Genomic DNA, 13,975 nt, shown 5'->3' with positions numbered 1-13,975 from the left:
TAAATTCTAATCTAGAGATTCAGCCTCTCCTCACAGCTGCAGCTCTGCAGCCTTGAGTTTCCCAGGGAGATGCAGTCAGAGCGCTTTGTTTGGATTTAGCTGCAAATGGTGTAGAGGAGTGTCTGTGCATGCTGGTGTCATTCAATAAAAAATTTCAATATTGAGTATGGAAATAGATTTTCTTGCAATGCCAAACTATAACAAATGCACCTGAAAGTGAGAAACAATTATGGATTAAAAGGACAATAAATTGGAAGAAGTCAATAAACAGTTAATTGAGTTGCAGCTGGCAGAGGCTAGGCAGAAAGCAAATAAATAAATAAATACATGAAAAAATAAATAAAATCAAATATATATATAAAATGTCTTAGACTCACAGCTGAAGCTCATTAGTCACATTTATCTGGTACATTTCCGCCAGGTCCGCCTGGTTTCATTTTACAAACTATAACTCACCTATGAACAGTTTTAGTGTCAATCCGGCCTTCGCCCCGCAGGATATAGGGGACAATGACGGGGAGAGGTGGGGTGAGAGGCGGAGGTTTCCAGGGCGGAACACTCAGGGAACTGATGGATGCTGGACAGTGCTATTACTGCGAGGAACCCGGCAATTGGACTAGGGGCTGTCCATACAAACTTTGTCAGCTTTATGGGTGGCGTGGGTCCAGAGGTGGACCACCTAGGGGCGGAACCCCAAGAGAGCGTGGAAAAGGGCCTGTTCACCAAATGCCTGCAATAAACTGGCATCCCAGGAGGCATGGAACCTCTGGAATCCTCAAGAACAATGAGACACAGACTCTGCCAAACACAAAGTCCTTGAACACTAAGGTCAGCAAACAGACTCTGAACCACCACTTTGTGTACTCGCCGACAGTACCAGTTAATTTTTTTGGGTTGTGACCTGCTGGTAAAGCTGGGAGCCACTACTCTGTGCAGCCCGGATGGGTTACAGGTCACTCTACCAGATGGGACTATACTCCACTGCAGAGTGGATGAACTCACTCATGAGGCGCAGTACCTTGTTTGTCCAACGGAGGAGCCACTGGCAGACTAGTACTGGGGATTGCTCGAATCCAGAAACCACAGCAGATGAAGGTATTGTGTCAGCTTTTCTGGTGTGGAAACCTTGGATGTCCATCCTTAATCCCTACACCTACCCGCCTGACCCCCTCAAGTACTTTTTTTAAAAGATAGAAATGAGAAAACCTGGTACCAAGGCCCAACAGAAGGACAGTAATAGGAGAGGCTCAGCTCACACCCTCACATAAAGCATGATCTCTGTCAGCTGATAGAGTAGCCCTCGTTTCCCTCACAGTTCATCCCAAACTTCAGTCTGAAGATTTTGGCGGAGTTTTAAAACGCACCAGACGCGCCTCTGTTTTTCCATGCCATATGTTCTGGTTTTCTCCCATAGCAGACACTTATGGCATCATGGTTGCGGGGAAGACAATGCCAGGCTAGAACACGCTCAGGTGACTCGGCATCATGGTCATGAGTGGACTGACCATCCCCTGGCGAAGGCCTTAATTGACTGACAGCCACCTCATCTGTGGGCTCAGGGCACCACAGCTGATGGGTCGGTAAATTGCCCACTGATTTGCACGCTGTAAATTACATTTGAGCGCTTCAACCGTTTCTGATCCTAATCCATACGTAGTCCTGGCCAAACTGACCACACGCACAGCTGGTTTACATGCATTGACCTCGCTAATGCTTTTTCGGTCTGCCTCTACACCCTGAGGGGAGACCTCTTCTCAATTTCGTGTGAAACCCAGCAGATGTGTTACACGCGTTTCCAACAGGGGTTCACACTCTCTCTAGGAATTTTCAATCAGGTATTAAAGGAGGTGTTTCCTGACTGTCCCCTGCCAGTCAACGTCACTCTCATCCAGTATGTGGAGGAAATTCTGATAACAGCTGAAACAGTTGACGCATGTTTAGATGCCACAGGCGTAATTCTTAGCCATCTGGTGGCTACAGGGTGTAAAGTTTGCAAAAATTGCAGGTGCCGCAGACAGGTAGATTCCTCAGAACATTATTTCCCAGTCAGGGACTGGCATGTCCCTGGTCTACAGATCAGCTGTGTTGTCTCATCCTAAGCACATGAAGGTCAAAGAGGTTGTCATTTTTAGGTCTGACTGGCTGCAGCAGACATTACGTCTCCAATTACACAGGGTTGACCCATCCACTCCATGACAGTCAGACAGCAAGGATGAAACTTAAAGCTATGGAGTTAATTCAGTCTCAATAATCAGAAATGCACACAACCTATTTTACAAATGCACACGCTCCGATTCACAAATGTCATTTTATGCAAACGTGAAAAATAAATTCGGAAATACACACCCTGTGTTTCACAAACACACAGATTGTGTTTCACACATGCACACTAAATGTTTTACAAATGCACAATAAGTGTTTCTCACAAATGTGCACACTGTTTTTCACAAAAACATTTTAGAAATTCACAATAAATGTATCAGAAATGCACAGTAGGTGCTTCACAAACATGATTTTTAGATACACATGTGATGTGAACTCACAGATCATTCGAATTGCAGACTGTGCATTCAAAATCCCGTTCTCGTTTGTGAATCTCCCCGTGTGTGTGAGAGATTTTTCTACGGTGAATATTGAGACTCATCTGACGGAGCGGGTCGACTAATCTCACCATTGGTTAGTGAATCTGTCAATCAAACTCATCGGCAAAGCAGGCGGGTTCGAATGGCCCCTTACACTCCCCACTTTCAAAGTGACGAGGGAGGGAGCTGTTCAGCACAGCAGTTGAAAGGACGCGGGCGGCAAACATGGCGGAGAGGTCTTCTGAACGGGATCAGTCTCAGCCCGTAAGTAATGCATTTATTTGATCATTCCCTCGTTGTACGTCCTGTAATGTTATTGAATACTAAGTTGAAGCGTTCTCCTTTGCCAAGTGACATGTGTGAATGCTTTATGAACACTGCAGCCGAGTCGTTTGCAGAGTACCCCCACCGCAAATTAGCTTAGCTTTGTTTTGCTTAGCCTGTGCAAGTTGTGTCTGCCTGTGAGTGTGAGTGAAGTTCAAGCCGGGTGTCGGTTCAAGCTAGCGTCTATAGCCAATGATCTGTAGGTTCTTAACATGATTCATAAGGAACTAAGGGGAAAACATGCCGGATTTACAGCAGCAAAGAAAGTGTAATAAAAAGTATTGATTTGGAGACGGCGATTTGTTTAAACACTGATACTATGCTATGCTATGCTAACTAGCTAGTTGTTCCGTGTGCTGCCTTTATGTAAACGCGATCCGGGTTAAAGTTAGACACAGCATTTTCACAACCCAGACTTTAAGACGGGGTGGATATGTGCAACAAAGTTAATTCATATGACATTCATGAAAACGGCATTTTTTAAATATAACAGACATGAATCCACTGTTGAATGAAAGAAGCCTCATTAAGTTTCTAACGTTAGAACCCGTATTGTGCTGAAAAGCCCTGTGAGATTGTGTCAGAGTGACAGCCACTAAAATCCCCGTATCTCTTTACTTCCAATGACGTAATGACAAGAATCCCAAACATTATGTTTTTAGGCTGTTTTGTAGTCGATAACCAGTCACAGAAAGGGTGGATGGGAGAAATCAGCTGTCAACAGTGATTAGAGTAGAAGTTACTGTAAGTATTACACACAGGCTTCCTGTGATCAGTGTCTTGTCTCTGATTTTTTTTTAAAGGTGTTCTTTACTACAAGCTCAAGTAATCATAGCAAGAGTGTTTTAAAAAATTCCCCTTTCATATATTTGAAAATTATGTAATTTAAGATCAGACAGCTAAATTATCTAATCCATGTTTGTTGTGTTTTTATTTATTCTCTAGGAATTACTGAAGCGTGACAGCGTGACAATCTTTTGTTCCTCGTGCCATCAGGCAATACAACTCTCTGGCAGGGCATCTTACAAGTAATTTCTTTTAATTTTACCCACTGATTTTCCAATTATTTACCTTTTTTTATCAATCTTTTTATTTTGTGATATTTCTATTTGTAATGCATGTGTGTTTGTGTTTTTTTAAGATGGCCATTTTAAAAAAAATTTCCTCAGGGATTATTAAATACCCTTCTATTCTATTCTATTTCATATTTTATCATCCTATTGTATTACTGTTTTACCTGTCAATTGGGAATTTAGCATTTTTGCCGCTGTAAACATCTGTCAGTTGAAAGTATTTGTACTTGTATTCCATGTATCCTGTACCTGAGAAGATAGCATAGAACAACTGTGCAGACACCCACTTGGCCTTCTTCAGTGACGCTGTGAACGTGTATGGCTTTCCTCTGAGGTATTCATGTTATTCATAAAGAAATATTTTATTCACATATCAGGCAGTATAAGTACTTGGTTATTTGTACAAAAATAAAATTACTTTTTTTAGACTCCTCTCCATAAACAAAGGCAACTCTAAAACTTTCCCCTCATGAATAACATTTTACCCCCCCTTAACAGTCTCTCTCACCTCATTTTTTTCCCCAGTGATACATGTAACCCACTCCTGCAATTTTTTTAACCTAGAAATTCTACTTATTGGCATCATACATAAGAACATTACATTTTAAACTGATGTGTACCGTATTGGCGATGCATTTGTAATTATGTGTTTGAGACATGATTTTCATGTTATTGTCAGGGTGAGAGGAGATCACGGAGGAGAAAATGTGGGCATAGCCGAGTTAATGCTCACAGTACGTACAACTGACACAAACGGCTTCATTGTGGGAAAAGTGTACACACAATCAACGGTGAGTTGAACCTAGTTTTAGAAGCTTTAATATATACACAGGCCTCCAGACTGCGTCCATTTGGTCGCATTTTGCGACCAAAATTTGAGAGTGTGCGACTGAATTTTACACCCAGTCGCACATGTGCTACCAGTAAATTTGCCTCCTCCACCCTCCGTATTTTTTATACATTAAACATGAAAGGAGCAAGTCAATGATCGATGAAATGAGCAATGAAATCATCAATGAGACGCGAGCGCACACGCACGCAGGCAGACACACACACTCGCGCGAATACTCATGAGACTGGAGCACACGCGAGCACACACTCGCGTTTCATTGAGTGATGCCTGAGGCGGCCAATGCGTGTGAGAAGAATAGGGAAAATCACTGCAAGTGGCTAAAATATGTGGAGGGGCGGGGCCTAGAGATAATCGAGCGCGCGTAAACATCCGTGGGAAGGAAACGGAGACAAATATCATCACAACCTGATATGTGCGTCTGAGCTATGAGCAAGCGAACTATTGATTCGTTCTTCCGACCTGCAGCTAGTGTACCAGTGACAGAGTGTACAGCAGGGGTCTCAAACTCGCATGAAATCGAAGCTGCAGCGAGACTGAAAGAGACCAGGAATTAGGAGTTGTCCTTAACATTCAATTTCGTTTTAATATGCCTCTCCCCCTAAGTATGAGCTGTGATATTACATCTTTTATAATTATTTCAATGTTTTGTGATGTATGTAGCCTTTTTTTAATCAGTTGGTATTTTAAATTATTTTAATTGATCAGTGAACTACAAAAAACCCATCAGGACGCATGTCCCATAATGCATTGTTTTTTAGTCTGTAGGGCAGCTTTTAGTCAGTTCAATACTAAATTTCCAGCTGCGTTCGCTCTGATTGGTGTCTTGCTCTCACCCCTTTCTCGTGATATTTTTGTTTTGATTGACAGGTGATGTTGGAGCAAAAACAAAAATATACGTCACACACCAGGTGATCTGTGCAGTGTTGCGTCCATCTGGGTGATCTCAAACACGCTTATTGTGCATCTTGGCTGAACCTATTTGGTGTCACCAACATGAATTTCCATCCTCTAATATTTACATACATTTAAGTATTGTTTGAAACTGTGAAATTACGAAAGGTTACTACGGTAATCACTTGTTACTAAAAACTTTTTTTTATTCTAAATGTATGGTATTTTTTTTACTATTTTTACTTAGTTGTACTGTCGTGACAGCGATGGTGCTGTCAGTTTACCTTCATGTTGCATCTTCAAAAGTGCAGAATAAAATATGACACTGAATTAGAAACAGCACATTGTAATTTCTGCATCTATTATTAAAGTATTTATTTGTAATACAGTGGAAATTAGTAGATTTGGTTAGAATGTTGATTTACGGTATGCGCCCCTAAATTTTCTGGTTGTGCCCCTAAAATTTTCAGTTAGGGGCCACTATGCTCCTAGTGAAAAAAGTTAGTCTGGAGCCCTGATACATAAAAGTGAATGATGTATTAAAAATAAATCTGACAATATAATATTTCTTTTTGCTTTTTTTCAAATACAGGATTGAGCTCCTCTGGTGTGATGTCTTCGTGACTGTTACTGGTTTATATTACAACATCCTGCACTCTCCTGAGGACCAAGACTTGCTCAATATCAGTCACATCACGTATTCTGCTGCCATTACATTTTTCTACCACGCATTCAGGCCAGTTTGGATGTCTTTAGTGACGCGTGGGACAGCCATCCAATCAGGACGGAGCAAAGCATGACACCAAATCAGCTGTGGCAGTTGGGCTTGACCCAGAACCCTGTTTCTGATCCCCGGGTAAATGCTTTATTTAATCTCACTGTACTGGACAACTGATTTGTGTGCAGTTTGACTAAAGTGGAAAGTATCAAGAAGAGTATCATGAAATCATAATGACTACAGTGAATTTTCATCGAAAATGAATGAAAAGGATTATTGTTGTGTGGTGCAAACAATTTCCCTAAGTTGTTTGTTTGTAGGAAGAATAGCACATCTGCAAGTTCAAAATGCATCACAATGCATGGCATTATGAGCCATCAGATGTACTAATGTCACTACTTTGTTAAGGTTCACTTATTTGCAAATTATAAACAGTTATGGAGATATGAGGTCTGCCTGCAAGCAACAATATAAGTTATTATTAGTCGGTCATTGCTCCTACATAATCTAAAACACAAAAAAACAGTGCTGTTCATAAACAGTATCTTTTTTTTTTTTTTTGTCAGGGTATGCTGTTTCCAGAGATTGAATGGGAGGAGAGTGGATCCATGACTGAACCTCATCCTGGGATCAATGTCCTGGTATGGGACAGTCCTCTTTTGGGTCCACAAATGTTGGAACTGCAAGACGACATCAACCCATTGTGGAATTCAGACCGTTTGGGAGTGGACCTACATCTTTACTGTCCAGTGTGTTTAGAACTTAATTTAGGCGACATAATTACATACAGAAGAAGAGAGACTGAGGGGAGCAAGACAGAGTTCAAATCAATACTGTTGTATTGTTCAAGGGACTTCATTGTATGTAAGGAAGTTATGAAAATTAGTTCCAGTTTAAATAAAATTCAAATCAGTAGAGATTCCACATTTGCTTAAATTTTGATGTTTTAATCTGTCCATGTTTTCTCTGAATTTTATTCTGCAATACAGGGTGAATGTATGCACTTTGTTGTTCTATGACCATCTTTTGTTGTGTAGTATTTAACCAGCTATAAAACCCAGAGAGATGAGGATCTTTTTTGCAAGGGTGACCTGGCCAAGAGGTGTATATGTATATGGTTACCATATAAAATCAATGACATTTGAGTTATTAAAAAAAATAAAATTAAGGTCAAGCAAAGTGACTTCGGGCTGAGCAGGGGAGGTGTATTGGGCGTCTGTGATTGACAGTGAGATGAACTTGAGGTAATGTAGTCCCACTGCGTGGTACGGAGCAAAGTGATGCCAGTTTCTCCACAAAACCTACTGTGGAAGTTGCAGGTTTTTCTCCTCCACCTTCATATGATCAAAACCGTGTCTGAGTGTTGAAATGACGCTAGCATGAAAGCTAAGAGAATAACGTACAAACAATCCCGAGTGAAACATTCATTTTAAATCTCATGACCAGTACAGAGTTCGATGGATTCAATGTCAACTGCATTCAACCACTGTTGCCTTGCTTCCAGGTCCACTGAAAAGTTGCACAAGCCAGTAATTTTTGACAACCGAAGGCAATAAACCGACAAGCCATGCTAAGGCTAACACGCTAACGACCGACTGGTACAGAATCAAATATGGGCGGGGCTTTTGCCACCCGCAGAAAGCGTAGAGAAAGTGTAAGGGGCCATTCGATTGGCTAAAAGCGAACCCGCCTGCTTTCCCGATGAGTTTGATTGACAGATTCACTAGCCAATGGTGACATTAGTTGACCCGCTCCGTCAGATGAGTCTCAATATTCACCGTAGAAAAATATCTCACACACACGGGGAGATTCACAAACGAGAACGGGATTTTGAATGCACATTCTGCAATTCGAATGATCTGTGAGTTCACATCACATGTGTACCTAAAAATCATGTTTGTGAAGCACCTACTGTGTATTTCTGATACATTTATTGTGAATTTCTAAAATGTTTTTTGTGAAACACAGTGTGCACATTTGTGAGAAACACTTATTGTGCATTTGTAAAACATTTAGTGTGCATTTGTGAAACACAATCTGTGTGTTTGTGAAACACAGGGTGTGTATTTCCGAATTTATTTTTCACGTTTGCATAAAATGACATTTGTGAATCGGAGCGTGTGCATTTGTAAAACCGGTTGTGTGCATTTCTGATTATTGAGACTGAATTAACTCCATAGAATTACCACTTTGCCCGTCCATGTGTCAAAGTGTCATTGGATAAAACTGAACCCCACATTGATCCTGGGGGTTATAGGTTAGTGCCAGTGTGAGACAGCAAAGCCGCCATCAGTGTGTGAGTGTGTGTGTGTGGGGGAGAATGGGACTGAATGTTAGATACTTTGAACTTTCAAAGAAGGTACATTAGCGGCATATCCCATACGTATATGGCAAAATAAAACTACGGCTTAAAATATTTCAATCTAAAGATCATAATTTCAAATAAAATACTAGTATCTGTCTTTATGGAAAAAAATTTGTACTTTTTCTGAATCTTTCCCTCTTCTCATGTAAACCATGTGTTCCTGAGTTTAAAGTTTTAAATAAATCTTTTGATAAAATGTTTTAAAATGTTTTTCTCCTGTATCAGTTCTCATGTATTTTTTAGACTAGACAAATAACTAAAACCGTTATTGCATTTCAGTCAGACAACTCTTGCAGTGAGAAATATTTATTTGACATACTTAATTTTCCACATTCTTTAAGTTGGCATTCACATCACATCACATCCGTTCAATTCCATGAGAAATTTCCATAAAACTTTCGGGTAACAAACCCCCCTTTACGGAGCCCACAGGTGGAAGCCAGGGAGGACGGAGGGGCGAAGAATGAGCGCTGAAGGTAAGAAAGAGAATGAACAACTGCGCACCTGGGCTTAAATAGGACGCTGAGCAGGTGAGTTACTTGACTGAACCGCCCTAGGGTGTTACCTGTAAAACACTGCAGCGAGTATCTGCCAGAAATACGACAAGTCGTCATTCTATACAAGAAAAAGGCTTTTCTCCTGTGTGAGTTCGCATGTGTGTTTTGAGATTACATATTTGATTAAAACTCTTTTTACATTCTTTACAAAAAAAAGGCTTTTCTCCAGTGTGAGTTCTCATGTGTCTTTTGAGATGAGATATTTGACAAAAACTTTTGTCACATTCTTTACAAGAAAAAGGCTTTTCTCCTGTGTGAGTTCTCATGTGTATGTTGAGATGATATATTTGACTAAAACTATTTTTACATTCTTTACAAGAAAAAGGCTTTTCTCCTGTGTGAGTTCTCATGTGTCTTTCGAGACGAAAAATTTCACTAAACCTTTTTTTACATTTTTTACAAGAAAAAGGCTTTTCTCCTGTGTGAGTTCTAATGTGTGATTTGAGATGAGATATCTGACTAAAACGTTTTTTACATTCTTTACATGAAAAAGGCTTTTCTCCTGTGTGAGTTCTCATGTGTGTTTTGAGACCGGATATCTGACTAAAACTTTTCTTACATTCTGTACAAGAAAAAGGCTTTTCTCCTGTGTGAATTCTCATGTGGTTTTTGAGACGGGATATTTGACTAAAACTTCCACCACATTCTTTACATGAAAATTGTTTCTCTGCTATTTGAAATCCTATATGAAAAGGTTTGTTAGCCATTCTTGAGCTTTCCCCGGAATTGAAAAAGGAAATTTTTTTCTGCGCTGGAGATTCTTTGTGTTTCTTAACTAAATCATCCTTCTTTGATTTTTCACTACCATCAGAGTCACACTGACCTTCTGACATGTGAGAGCTGTCCACACTTTGGACATGACTCCTGTCTCTTCGTTTCCTCTGATGTCTGCTCTGTGGGTCTGGCTCTTCATCTGTAGTTGATGTTGATTCTGTCTCTTCATCTGTAGTTGATGTTGATTCTTCATGTTGGTTTCCTCCATCATGACTATCAGTTACATCAAAGCTCTGCTGATTGTTTAGATCTGCTTCACTGTTCTCATCTTCCTCATAAGTAGGAATCTCCATCAAGGTATCAGTTTCCTGCTTCCGATCAAGCTGCTTTTCATCCTGACTGAAAAAGAGTTCCTCTGGCTCCTCTTTAATCTGTGGCGGTTCTGGTTCCTGTTGTCTCTCTTTGATCTGTGGAAGTTGTTGTTCCTCTACAGTTTTTGGAAGTTCTGGTTCCTCATGTTCCACTCTGAAGTTCCACTGTTGGTTGTTTAGATCTGCTTCACTGTTCTCATGTTCCTCATAAGTAGGTATCTCCATCAAGGTATCAGTCTCCTGCTTCAGATCCTGCTGACTGTTGTAGAAACCTTCTTGCTTCTCTTTAATCGGTAATGGTTCTGGTTCCTCCGGTTCCTCTTTATAAAGCGGAGGGTCAGGTTTCTCCAGTTCAACTCTGAAGTTCCTCTGATGGTTGCAGAAATTTTCATTCACCCAATGCTGGGGGAGGACTGCAAAAACACAAAGAGAATTTTTTTATGTTTTAGGACTTTGCGTATTGTCAATTAACACTATTATCTGCTTATCTGAAAACACCAAATGTCTGTGAAGACTCTCATTCATCCAGTTTGTTTCTATCACAGAAGTAGGTTAAAAATGCTATCTGGACATTATCATTTTCAAAATTGAAAATGTTTCACCTCTTTTCCAAATAGTCAATTCTGAAATAACTGGTGAAAGAGCTGGTTTAAATGTGCTCCTGGGGGAGGAGTCAGACCTGAAACTGAATAGTATTGTCTTTTTGTTTTTTCTATCTAACTTGTCCTGTCCAACAGCTAGGCAGACAGATGAGACCTGAGGGCTTCTTGTGTTGGACATATTTTAATTTAACAATAGGGGTCATGAATTTTCTGACAAACCAGAGGTATGTCTGAACAAACCCCTTTTTTAATCGAGGCCAAACCTTATTCATTTTAGTCATATTTGAAAATCTTTTGTGTTGGGCCGGATGGAAATGGAAAGGAGGGAAGAAGAGTGAGGGATGTTAGAGAGAGGGGTGATCATAGAAGGTGGTGGTGGTGGGGGGTAAACCATGAAGCAGCATAAAGCAACAAGCTACTGGGTGATTGTCAGTACAGTAAGGTTCAGATATAATACAAATCTCAGAGGGCGGGGCCTGTCCACACACACTCAAATATTATAAACACACTTCAATCAATCACGCAAACTATTAGTGCCAAGGTGAGCTAACACCTGTGCTCAAATGATTGTTTATGTTCTTCTAAAATGGATGGTGGAATGTGAAAAGAAGGAGGCAGAGTGCCCAGCCATCCCCACACCGAGACCCCTGCCACAGCCGCTGCAGCAACCAGAATCCCCCAACGCCACACGGCAGCAGACAGAGAACAACTGCCCCCCGGGCGATTACATCCGCCACCTAGGCCAGGGCCAGCAGGACAGCTGCGAGGCCCACAGAGCCAGAGAGCAGGGAGGCATGGGGGGAAAGAGAGTGCTGCCCCAGCCCAACCAGGAAAGCAGGCCCCCCGCTGCGCCAGGAGGGCCCAACAGTGGGCCCCACCCGAGAAGAGTGCCCACAGTCCCAGACCAGCACCTCATCACCACCCAGGAGTTCTGGGCATCCCCCCGCCCCAACCCCAGGTCCGAGCCAGGACCCCCAAAGGAGACTGACCCGCTCTGCGCTCCAGACGGCCACCCATCCGGCCCAAGGTTGGTCCAGGAAGGAGCAAGGTAGGGGCCAGCTGTCCCTGCCCAGGAGGGGGGCACCCCATGGAGAATGGGGGGCCACAAGGGTACACCACAGCCACAGTTGTAAATTTGGCGAGGCCCAGTACCCGGGGGAAAAGACCAGAACCCACTCCACAGGGACACAGACACCCCCAGCACAGGTGTGATGTGAAACCCGGCTTTTGGACTTGCCAGAAAGCACAGGGATCCCTCTCCCTGCGTGGAGAGAGGACCGCCGGGCCCAGGAACCCAGCCCCCAGGGGACATGGCCGCCATTGCCAAGGGTCCAGTACCCCCTACCAGGGATGGGGTAGGGGACAGATGGTCCAAGGTCCCACCCTCCTTGCGAAATGAGAGTGTTTGTGAGGGTGTGTGTTCATGTTGGAATGTATATTTTGAGATGGGGAGGGTGTGTGTACTAAAGGGGTGCAGTTAAAATTGGTGGGTAGGGTACTGAGGGGACATCTCCTGATTACTCACAGGGATGTCCCATCACCCTCCCCACCAAGGGGCCCTAAATATCTAAGGTGCTGTTAAAATTGCCGGGTAGGGCGCTAAGAGGACATCTGCTGCTTGCTGGCAGTGATGCCCAAGCACACCCCTCACCAAGGGCCCTACATGTCTAAGGTGCAAATAAAACTGAGAGAAAGGGGGGCCCATTCCATACGGCAACCATGGGAGGGGGACCACTGCCAAGTAGCTCCTCCCCCCAAGGTGCATCGCAGGTTTTAACACCCCATCCCGTCACCCTATTTTGAGATTATATGAGGAAGGGGGTAAGTTGGTACAGCTGGTAGATGTGCCCTGGTGGTAAAACAGCTCCCCCCAGTCCGGGGTCCCATCCCCCGAGGCGCCAACACCCGAGGCCCAGCACCACCCATCCCACACAGAGGGAGGAGCGCCCAGCCGGGGCCTCGTCACCCCAGGCCAGCCCCGGCGCCCGACCCATGCAGCTTCAGAGAGCTTCACTGTTTGTAGAAGGCAACATACCTATGTGGTGGAGCTGCAGCTGTGGTTTCCAGATGACATCCAGCATTCTGCGCTGACGACAGAGCTCCTCCTCGTACTGGACGATGGTTCCTTCACAGAGTCTGCAGATTTCTTCAGCAGCAGCAGCTAGTCGCTCGCTGATCAACTCTCTCAGAGACTGAAGGGAAGACATGGTTCCTGCTCCGATCTTCAGCTCCAACTCCCACAAACACCGCCGTCCTCTTCACTGCAGCTCCGATCGATCATCTGCTAGTCTCACAATCCCAGAAAAAAGGTCCAAATAGAAACTTTTCCTGAAAGTTCCTGTGATCCTGCAGGAGTCAGTTCTGCTCAGCCTGCAGAGCAAACAGAAAGGACTCTGGAAGCTTCCACATGTGAAACTTCAAGACAAAGAATCCAAACAACAACATCTGATTGGTTGACTTTTGGAGGGAAAGCTGCAACAGTCTTCTGTGATTGGTTCAGCCGTCCCTGCCCCCACTAGTCCACTGCACAGGGGGCAACATTCCAGGGGGGGTTGGTAATCTCCTCCTTCTATTGTTTCTGCCCCACTGGCTCTTTCAAAATAAAGGCTTGTTGTAGCAGAAACCTGAATGGAACATCAGAATGGACTCAAACTGCTGCTGGTTTCAAAGCCTCGTTCTCAACTTCCAGCTGAACTCTTCATGAGTTTGAGCGTCTGTGACAAACTCTACAGTTGAACAACAGCAGTGAAAATCTCCATGGATGTCAACTGGGAGAGAATCAACATGAGATTTCCAGTGATGAGTTTCTGCAGGAACTCATCACAAAGTCAGGAGCTGCAAGGCCTGATGGGAGATCTGGGATCCTATTCTGACATGAAGGAAACTCCTTCAAACAGGAAAAATTTCATCTGACACGATCACTTT

At 43.0% G+C, this 13,975-nt stretch overlaps 3 protein-coding genes and 1 long non-coding RNA gene across 9 annotated transcripts in view; 3 read left to right on the top strand and 1 right to left on the bottom strand.

The window, feature by feature from the left end:
* LOC144987890 (uncharacterized) overlaps nucleotides 1-13,975 on the top strand; it is a 461,750-nt gene that overhangs the window by 2,836 nt on the left and 444,939 nt on the right. The gene's annotated exons all lie outside the window — the stretch shown is intronic.
* The window catches only part of LOC144986943 (uncharacterized), a 239,117-nt gene that overhangs the window by 83,170 nt on the left and 141,972 nt on the right, over nucleotides 1-13,975 (top strand). The window lies entirely within an intron of this gene.
* LOC144987268 (uncharacterized) overlaps nucleotides 1-13,975 on the bottom strand; it is a 193,711-nt gene that overhangs the window by 100,520 nt on the left and 79,216 nt on the right. The window contains exons 1-2 of one of the 4 annotated variants that reach the window (XR_013651151.1): nucleotides 13,086-13,217; nucleotides 8,502-10,861 (exon numbers count right to left, since the gene is read on the bottom strand). The exons of 2 other annotated variants lie outside the window; for them this stretch is intronic. Coding sequence is in view for 1 of the 2 variants with exons in the window: in XM_078936581.1 (XP_078792707.1) it covers nucleotides 13,086-13,257 (172 nt within the window). In the remaining variant the exon portion in view is untranslated. Of the gene's footprint in view, nucleotides 1-8,501; nucleotides 10,862-13,085; nucleotides 13,836-13,975 lie in introns of those variants that run through there. One more of the 4 variants, XM_078936581.1, reaches the window with a different exon arrangement.
* LOC144988030 (uncharacterized) lies at nucleotides 2,721-7,365 on the top strand. Of its 2 annotated transcripts, none has more exons than XR_013651756.1 (6): nucleotides 2,721-2,846; nucleotides 3,852-3,934; nucleotides 4,659-4,770; nucleotides 6,316-6,343; nucleotides 6,480-6,579; nucleotides 7,008-7,365. It is a non-coding gene; the product is annotated as an uncharacterized LOC144988030 (long non-coding RNA). The 2 variants fall into 2 exon arrangements; XR_013651742.1 differs by having other exon boundaries at nucleotides 2,724-2,846; nucleotides 6,460-6,579.

This window comes from Oryzias latipes, chromosome 2, assembly GCF_053564925.1.
Source record: "Oryzias latipes strain Hd-rR chromosome 2, Olatipes_Hd-rR_3.1".
NCBI lineage: Eukaryota > Metazoa > Chordata > Actinopteri > Beloniformes > Adrianichthyidae > Oryzias > Oryzias latipes.
This window is presented reverse-complemented; position numbering and strand designations above follow the sequence as displayed.